This window comes from Manihot esculenta, chromosome 12, assembly GCF_001659605.2.
Source record: "Manihot esculenta cultivar AM560-2 chromosome 12, M.esculenta_v8, whole genome shotgun sequence".
Taxonomy (NCBI): Eukaryota; Viridiplantae; Streptophyta; class Magnoliopsida; order Malpighiales; family Euphorbiaceae; genus Manihot; species Manihot esculenta.
Genome location: NC_035172.2, coordinates 29,140,969 through 29,151,049, shown reverse-complemented (window position 1 = coordinate 29,151,049; position 10,081 = coordinate 29,140,969). Strand labels below are relative to the sequence as shown.

General features: G+C 30.3%; 1 protein-coding gene and 1 non-coding gene across 2 annotated transcripts; both read right to left on the bottom strand.

The window, feature by feature from the left end:
• Positions 1 to 867: 867 nt before the first annotated feature.
• Positions 868 to 949, bottom strand: TRNAS-GCU. Its single transcript has one exon. It is a non-coding gene; the product is annotated as a tRNA-Ser (tRNA).
• A 1,431-nt stretch (positions 950 to 2,380) lies between these two features.
• On the bottom strand, positions 2,381 to 8,680 carry LOC110628696 (CBS domain-containing protein CBSX1, chloroplastic). Its single transcript, XM_021775489.2, has 8 exons — positions 8,288 to 8,680; positions 7,310 to 7,397; positions 7,165 to 7,229; positions 6,550 to 6,598; positions 4,255 to 4,307; positions 3,108 to 3,223; positions 2,928 to 2,985; positions 2,381 to 2,843 (listed from the first exon to the last, which is right to left on the bottom strand). Exons 1-8 carry the CDS (start codon positions 8,510 to 8,512, stop codon positions 2,769 to 2,771), a joined length of 729 nt encoding a protein of 242 aa, XP_021631181.1. The 5' UTR covers positions 8,513 to 8,680; the 3' UTR covers positions 2,381 to 2,768.
• Positions 8,681 to 10,081: the final 1,401 nt, after the last annotated feature.

Sequence of the window (10,081 nt, the reverse complement as noted above, 5' to 3'; positions counted from 1 at the left end):
CTTAACCAAACTTAGTTAAGTTTTCCTCTCCATGATTAACTAATCAATACATACTTTGGAATGGATCAAAACTAGTGCCATGGGTAGACAATCATGCGCCTGCTCCCATAAAAAAAAAACCCAAGAGACTAATTCAATGGCCACACTTTTCTTCCCTTGCAAAACCAATAAATTTTTGGGCTTTAACGATAATATCAGATTTGAAAGACTTATTTACATTTTAGTATTGAATTAAAATTTATTTATCGAAAAGTGGTAGTTTCTAATTAAATGAGAATAAAAATCGCATTTAATTATTTTTTTTTAAAGCAATTGATGATATCGCGTCAAACTGACATATAATTTATATTATTAAATAAATAATATTTATTAAAATAAAAATAAGATTTTAAAGTATTATTTAAATTTAAACATTAAAAAGCTTTAAAACCTTTTTCTAACCAACATTATAGCTTTTTAATAATTAATATTCAAACTATTTATAATTAAAAATTAAAATTTTGGACTGTTTTCTCTTCTTAAATTTATTATTGTATGTACATGTATGGTGAATAATATTAAGTTTAAATTGGAAAAATGAACTAAATCAAATTAATTTAAAATCTTAGTTTGATATTTTATTTTTTTGATTTAATTCAAAAACTTTTTGAAAATTCAAAAACAATGGAAGTGAATTTGAGATTACAGAGCTAGAAAAAATTCCAAATGAACATTTGTTTTTAGCTTTGGTTGACAGAAATTATGCTAACGATTCAAATAAATAAATGAAAATAAAACAGATACAAATTGAATATAAACATAAAGTAACGAGTTTAAACAATAATAATTAAAAAAAAAAAAAAAAAAAAAGATAATTAAAATCTCAATCGACGCCTGAGAGATTCGAACTCTCGCGGGGAAACCCCATGTACTTAGCAGGCACACGCCTTAACCACTCGGCCAAAGCGTCGAGCTCATGTTGCATGCCTCAAGACATTTTATCAAATAGATTATGAGCTGGCTGTTGCTTCATTTACAATTAGAGCTAATATTTCACTAGTAATTAAGCAGCTAACAGCTACTAATTAATGCTTCAATTAAGGTTGGTTAATGAATCGAAATTTTCATCAATCAAATTTTTAATAATTTTTAAATTAATAGTTGAAATATATATTTCTTTATAGTCACTTTTACCTGTCAGTAAAATATCCAAGCTTTAAATTATAACTCATGGGCTGTCCAGATCATGAATTCTACTAATAAAGAGATGGTTGGATTCCTAGTAGCACCATCATTCGGCCAACCAAATCACATGCAATAACAAATCAGGAAATCTAAAGAAAGCACTAGAAAGCCACAAGGAAATGTAACCAAGGGCTGAAGTTGATGCTTAACAATAATAAACATCCTAGATTGTGAGATATCTAAAAGAAAAATCCAAACATGAAAAGTTGAAGATAATGGAAAATTGAACAAACAAACAAGATATCGCTCCTTTTTCATATAGTTTTAAGATATTGGATACCGAAAAAAAAAAAAAACGACACAAGTAATATCTCCGATAAATCTTACTAAAAAAAATAATATCCGTCAAATTCACAACTAGAATTAATACCTTCAACATAATGTAGATCTACCTCCTATGAACCCAAACTTTATAAATTGTTATTATACTGAATATAAATCTACCAATCAAAATAACCACTGAAAGTGGGGAGAGAGAACTACACTCTCCGTATTGGAGAAAGAAAGACAATTTCCTAAGGAGACAAAAAAATCAATAACATATTACTAGAATTAGAGAAATGCAGACTGATTCTGCAGAAAAAAAATAAATAAATAATGACGAAGAAAAAAAAACCTCAGGAGAATGAGTTCCTCTCTCTAGCCGGCTCTAGAGGAAGAGTTTGGCAAAAAAAAATTACAAGAAACATCAATTAGTCTATCTGCAGGTTTTGCATACTGAGTTGTGTATTATATAATATATTTAAAATCAGAAGGAAAAAAATGCATGATTTGATTAAAGAATTGCAACTAATCAAAATAACTAAATAAATTTAATTTTTGTTACAACTTTAACTGATTCAATATGACCGTTCAGTTCAGTTCAGTTAAAAAACCCAAAAGCTGTGCAAACCGAAATACCAATTGATACACTGCATTCGTAAATATGTATGACTATGACCTCTCAATATTCTGAGGCTTCTGAGAACCGTTCACTTTCAGAAATATGAAGGACCAAAATAGTCACTACTTGAAATTTAATAACTGTCTATCACCCGCTAGATAAATTGCCAATACATGTTTGAAAATCCCCAAAATTCAATGCCCCTCCTTCCCCTTTTTTTTTAGAAAAATAAAAAACAAACAAAAACAAAAACAAAACCAAGCCAATTCTCCATCATAAAATCCATAGGAAGTCTCAATTCTATTAGAATAATGTGCTCAACAAGATCATATACTATCTCCATCCATCAATCAAACAATTTATCTACATTACTTTTTTATTGTTCCACTTTCTGTCCCTTCCCTTTATGGGATAATTAAAGAGAGAGGACACGACAAGTACTGGTAAAATGAAGGGAACAACAGCAATTATTGGTCCCTAATCACTTCTCTACAGGCAATTGCTTGTAACTTAACAGTAGTATGCTAGGCACAGCATAAGCCGAAACTGTATGTGGTAGCCAAGCTCTTCCAACCTATTTTCTGAACTTGAACCAGCTCATGGAAACATAATGATCCAGTTTGCCGTTTTGTGTGCTACAGCCCTTTGCACAATATTTGGATTACGCTTTCCCTTCAGTGTCACGTTTTATCTGAAGGGCAGCTCTTACAACATTTCCTCTTGTGATAATTCCAACCTTCAAAAGTAGGAATAATGGTTTGTCAAAACCACTGCACGGTGAGAAGATACTAGTCAAATGAAAAAATATGACATCCCTTACCAACTTGCCCTCGGAATCAACAACTGGAAGTCTACGATATTTTGTCTCCAGCAACAATCTGAAAGACGTAAACAATTTAAGAAGTTAACTTGTGCTACAGCTTATTGGAATGAAAGCCAACGGATGGCACATCAAAGACAAATGACAATCAAGAAGGGAACACCAACAACATGAGAGAACCTTGCAGCATCCTCAAGATTAGTGGTTTCACGAACAACAACTGGGGCTGTTGTCATTAAGTCGCCAACAAGCTTCCCATTGGTTTTACTGAGAAGCTTTTGTATCTCGTTAAAAGTCTGCAATTATCATTAATGGAGCATGTCAAGATAGCTTACTAAGCTACTTGGAAGTTACAAGTCCAAACAATATAATTGCAAACAACCAAAACCAGGATCACTCTCTGAACTAGTGGGATTAAGGTTATTTCATAAATTACAACCTTCATTACTTGCAATTAGATATGGGTGTCAAAAACGGGTGCATATGCCTATGTCTAAGTTGTCAATGGGTGCATATCCTTGTGTCTAAGTTGTCAACTTTCTAAATAGAAATTACAAGAATATAAATCTAAGTTTAGATACGGGTGCTTGAATACATCATGTTATATAAAATAAATTAGAATAAAAAAATATAAAGTTATATAGCAATAATTATAGTCTGAATAAATTATTAAATACAACCAAATACATTATCCAAAATACAATCAAATAATTATTTTTATCTAAATATATGCTCTTCGTCTTGAGAGAAAAGAATACTCTATTAACTATATATGAATATGTCACTCAAGTGTCCAATTGCACAAGTATGTGCACATATTTCATGTTGTATCCTAGAAGTGGTGTCTCAACATGTGTACGGCATGGTCAAATGAAGAGCTGAAGTATTAGAGATTTCAACATAAAGAACAAGGTAATGAAAAACATGTTTTACCACATTTCTTTGTGGCAACAGAATGTATAGGGTCAGAGCCTTTTTCCCCTACAACATTTCTTCTCTACACAAATTTTCATTAAAACAATCCAGAAACTTTTATATTTTACAAAAGCATAGACAAGTGAGAGGAGCTGTTTGGTGTTTTACTCCAGAAGTGGTCATAGTTCATTTAGAGCTTGATTGAAATATATTGATTTGTAACGTCAAGGTCAGAGAAGCATCACAGAATACAATGAGAAGAAGAAAAGAATCTGAGGCCATTTCTGCGAATGAATTGTTCACGCAAACTTACAACAAATGTCAAAAGACATCAATTGCCAGAAAATAAATGTTTGTGTGGTGCCCATGTGAAATTTGTATTCATAACTGTTTCATAGATTTTTTGACATACTTTCCAAGTGCTGTCAACCTCTGGAAACATGCTGTTCTCAGTTTTTCCACCACCTAGTTGAAATAAGAGGAAAAATTAACATGTAAGAAATGATGCTGGATGACGGTATATTTAATTTCATTGTTATGCTAGAAACCATAATCTATTCTTTTCTGTTTCATTATAATGTTGTAGTGGTACTGTGTTAAGAATATTAAGCAATTGATCAGTTTATTTTACAACCAAACCTCTAAAAATTTAAAACGAAATTGATTATATTTATAAACTGAACAAAACCAAATCAAATCCAAAAATTCAGTTCAATATTCGGTTCATTTGTTCAGTTCACAAATGCACAAATTCTCAATTGCTTGGCAGCAATGACATTTCTTTAGCTTCTGACTTCCGTATGCACTAATTTTAAAGGTACCCAAAATCTTGCAGGAAAAAAAAACACAGGAGATTCATTCAATAAGAACCCAAAACCCAAGCAAAAAGACAAAATTCAGAAAAGTTTAAGAAGTAAAAAATCAAGGAAAAAAAAACCTTTAGAACAGAGAGAATGTTTTAATCATAACCATTTTTCACACTCAGATACTAGTAACATTCAAATCACCATAAAGATTTTGTTGCACCACACCGTTTGAAAGGGAGCCATTTACTGATGATCATAAATACGAGAGGCTACATGCAGCAATAGCTTGGTATTTGAACTTTGAAATCCCATTTAAGGCAATTTGATGCGATGGGTTTTGTTTCTTCAAATCTTTCTTGTGATAAAATTATAAAAAAAAATTTCCCTAGTGCAGGCATTTGGTTTCAGTAATTGAAGAGGGAAGTGGAGGAAGGTGAGGACTAAGGCAGTGACACCTGGATAAGGGTGAGGGGCTCTAACAAGAAGGAGAGGGAAAGGATTCAGCGACGTAAGACATAAAAAGAGGATGAAGAGGACAGAAATGAACAGTAACCCTGACTCTTTTATTAGGTTATTAAGCAGCTCTTGGTTGAGGGTGGAGATTTGGAGGAATGCAAATTGCAAAATGGCATGGCTTTATAATACGGATTATACTGGTTCACTTCAATTTATATGGTTACTTGAGTATGAAAACAAACCGAATAAACCAAATTTGAAACCTAACCAAATTACTTAATAAATCAAACAAAATTTTAATTCAATTAGGTTCACTTAACTATTCCGGTTTGAACAAAATTATGCTCACTCCTAACTAAGAGACCTTAGAATATGTCAAAAAGTTCCATGAAAAATACAAAAACTGAAATAATTAGATATGAACATAACAATGTTTCTAAAACTGGCCAATTCAATTATATGACACCACCATGATGGCATATCTACACATCTTTTTTTAAAAAAAAATCAATAATTAAAAGAGTAAAATAGTAAAAGAATCTAGAAACATTTTCAAATGTATCCATCACCAAACATCGACTTTAAATTCATGTACTGTGATACATAAGCATTACTAGAAGAGGAAAGCCGGAAAGAAAAAGAAGGTCTAGCACCAAATTATATATTTTAAACTAGAACACTAGCCATAACATAAAAATCAATCTAAACAAGCTAGGAGCCTAGGACTCTTTTATCCAAAGTTTGTTGGCTGCAAAACAATAGTAGCTTTAAGCTAATTGGGTTTGAATGATTGCTTCTTGTTTGGCTCCCTTTGCAATAAACCAGAATGGACCCAGCCAGCACTAGCTCCCCATTTAACAGGTTGGATTGACTTGACTGGTATAGTCCAATTTCAGAACAGTGACAATGTGTAATTCTTTCAAAGGACATGCATATATTTTCTACTAGTTCTTGTGTTGTCCCAAATAGTGAATCATCTGAAAGCATACAATGAAACATGCACAAAATATAAAGTTTCAACATGTCATAGGAACATTCCACCATCATTCTTTACATCTTTGATGCAGACAAGTTAAATCATACAGGATAAATACTGATTAAAAAAAATACATAGTACATTCTAGTAGAATATCATCAAATGACTATGTAAACAGAAATCCTGAGCCACAAAACAAAAGCTTTCCTGGACAAGACAAATATGTCTGATTTTATTAAGAATATAATTGTAAACAATATTATAAGTGCCAAAGAGAAATAATAAATGCTCTCTCCAGTAAACTGGACAGAGGATGAGAAGTTAAAATACAATTTAATTCATGTTAAGTCTCTAGTTTTGCCAACTTCATCCATGATATTTTTAAGTCAAAGTAATTGCAACAAACAAAAAAAGGAATGGGCTTTTCTGAAACAACATGGATGGATAAGTCTTAATGATTTCAAATTACCTGATATAGAGTCCAATGCTAATAAGTCATAATCTGACACAAGACCAACCTAAAACAGCAAATAAACTTCAAATCAATTCCCATGATATTGCTGTTAATGAGCTCACAGAACAATGCAAATAAGTTGAAACATACATTGAAGTTAACATCACAAAAAGAGGGAAGGTAAAAACTACTATAAATGGACATGTAAAAGAGTTCTTTTAATAATTAAAAAAAAGAACATTGAAGCAATTAATGATGCTGGAAGTCATACATGCATATTTATTTTAATGAATCCAACACAACTTAGCATCATACCAAGCTTATTAGAGATTGTTTGCAATCTTAACAAATCAGGTTATAACATTTTTCTTGATTTCAAAGCTTTATAGTTCAAGTTATTTACCAAGGAAAATAAGACATCCTCAAATAATTGGCGAAGGCAAGCAAACAAAATGGTAGAGCGAAAGTACCATGGGAGCATGTAGAATGCAGAAATCATGTGTTTATTTATTTGAACACCAAACTTTGAAAGAAACAATACTCCACGAGAGAGTGGATTCTACTAGCTTAGCAGTCTAAGTCATGCAAAAATGGAGAAAAAGACTGAGGGAAGTAGCAAGGAGAACTTACCAGCTTCCAGTCATCATCAATCACGGGAAAACCGGTAATTCGTCGTTCAACAAGAGTTTGCAAGGCTGTTTACACAAACAATGGCAAATTAGTTGGAGAAAAGATTATCTTATATTTCAATACATACTATATATCTTACAAATACCTTCATCCACCGTTGTTGTTGGTTTCACCACATGCAAATCCTCTTTCCTTGTCATAAAATCACCAACCAGATACACTCCACTTTTGGGCTGCATAGCAGCAGGTCCAGTAAAGAAAACCAAATGCAGAAATGGATGAGATTGGAAAATATGTAAAGAATCTTGGGCTCCATAACCACACATCTAGTAAACAATACAATATGCAGAAAATGGATGAGGTTGGAAAACAATGTCTAGTAAACTTCAATGCTCGAAATTCGAGACTTAATTCTAGAGTGATTACACCAATACCTTCTAATTCTTTTTATAAGACCCCAATCCTATCCTTATTCCCTTTTTTTTTTATCAGACCTATCCTTATTCCTTACTCCCAAACATCCATCACACAAGCCAACATCAAAGGGAAGCAAAACCAGTTCATTCGGAACTATAGAAAAATGTTTTGCTCCAACATAGGTCTAAATTCAACGCCATTTCCAGGTGAAAGTGAACATATGAATTTGCACTCCAAATCTTTTTTTTTTTTCTAAGAAAAAAAAAGGGCAGCCCAATCCGCATTAACACTAAGCTGTGATAAACATAACAAGATACAAATTCTAGGTTATTAGCGGTTATGCACTCGTCCTCTGTTCTTTTCTGCAAGCTCAGATATTATTCCACAACCACCCCCCCCTCCCCCCCCCCCCCCCCCCAAAAAAAAAAAGGGAAAAAAAGAAGTAGATGTTGCTAACTGATTAACAAAATTAACTTGAATAAAAAATTGATCTTTAGAACACAATTCGTCGAGTGAAATAAACTGAACGTCTTCAATTAGGTTCCAAAATTAATTGAATATCCTCAAATCTGTTCATGCTCATTGCTATATAACAACTGATAACCTAACAAAGGAACTAATCAAATCGTGAAACTCTGAATTGAAATGCCAATTATGAGCTTCTGATCAAATTTAATTATCTAACACATATTATAAGGAGACAAACCGGTACAGAATTGGCCATCAAGGGGCCACTTGCCGCGATACCGGAGGACCGACGAGGCAACGAAATGACGGATAGGGGAAGGAAACTCTGGCCGGCGCGTGAAGATAGAAGACAGGGGAGCTGGTGAGCGAAGGCAAAGGTGGCAGTGGTGAAAAGAGGAGCGGCAGCGCGTAGGCGAGGAAGAGGGAGAATGGCGTCCATGATGGTGGTCGACGAAGAAAACATTGAGAAAGAGAGAAATGTTGATAGAAGTGCTTTGGTGTTGAAGATTAAAGTGCAAGTGAACCGACCAACGTGACTTGAGATTGAGACCTTTCTTCAGCCTTCTCTTTCTCTTTCTCCTTCTCCTTGCCTGAGAAATTATTGCCCTTTTCCTCGGTGGACTTCTGGCTAGCTATTAATTTTAATATTTTTTTCAAATTTCAATTAATTACTATATATTATATATATATATATATATATATATATATATATATAATTATACAGTAGAATTGATTTAAAATTAAATTTAATTAAATAAATTGAAAATTGAAATTTTAATATTTATAAAAATTAAATTGAATTGATTTTAGTTAAAAATTAAATCAAATCAAATCAATTCGATTCAATTCAATTTCATCAGTTTTAATTTTTAATAAATTTTTTATTTTTTATACTTAATTTTTAATATTTTAAAATTTAATTAAAATATTTTAATTTTTTTATAATTTAATTTTTCTATATTATTAAAAATAATATATTATTATTACTAATTGATTCAGTTTGATTTTTTTTTATTTTTTTTAATTAAAACCAAACCGAATTGAAATAATCGAAATTTTTAAAATTAAAAATCAAACCGAACTGAATCAAACCAAAATAAATAAAAAATTAAATTACAATTTTAAACTAATTCAATTCGGTTAATTTTTTAATTTAAATCAAATACAGCTCACTCTAAAAAAAAATCCAAAAAGAATCCAGATCGACGTGAGAGCAAGAGAAAAAATTCAGTAAATATATTTATAGAATGATTAGTTCATTGCATGTGAAAACTAATAAGCAATCTTTTTAAGTTAAAAATTACAAAAACTAACATGTAATTTTTAAAAAAAATTAAGAACAATGAAATAGAATTATTAAATAATTTCTGTAAAAAAAAAAAAATCTCACTCAATTTATTTTAAGTCCTTAAAAGCGTTAATCTCTATTCTCTGTTTTGTGAATTGAACAATAAACATTTGAGTTTTAAAAAAGAACCCAATGCTTGTATAAATTCCACTAAATAATAGTTTCACTTTTTAAAATTTTAATAATTAAATTTATAGATAAACTATGTCATTTATATTGTTTGAAATTAAAAAATTAAATTTTTATAACTTTTGTTTCTTTATTAGTTAAATATTAAATTTTTTTCAATTGATTTAAAAAGTCTAACGTCAATAAATATTTATATTTTAATTTAATTGGTTCAATTTTTATATTTTAATATAATTTTAATTAATTTTTAAATTTGATAGTCTAATCGAAAATGTTATTATTATTATTATTATTATTATTATTATTATTATTATTATTATTATTATTATTATTATTATTATTATTAATGATCAAATGACTAAAAAAAATTTAATATTTATATTATTTGTGTTTTAATTTAAATATTAAAATTTTGAATAAATTAGTTCAATATTTATATTTGAGTATAATTTTAATTAATTTTTGAAAATTAAAATATAAAATTGCATATAAAAGGTTAAATATAATATTTTATTATTTTTTAAATATAAATTAATTTTAAAAATAATATTAACT

Coding starts and splice junctions, on each gene's coding strand:
- LOC110628696 (XM_021775489.2), bottom strand. CDS start 8,512: ATGTTTTCTTCGTCGACCACCATCATGGACGCCATTCTCCCTCTTCCT. Junction 7,230..7,309: donor AACAACAACGGTGGATGAAG/GTATTTGTAAGA, acceptor TTGTGTAAACAG/CCTTGCAAACTCTTGTTGAA. Junction 2,986..3,107: donor AATCTTGAGGATGCTGCAAG/GTTCTCTCATGT, acceptor TACGTCTTTCAG/ATTGTTGCTGGAGACAAAAT.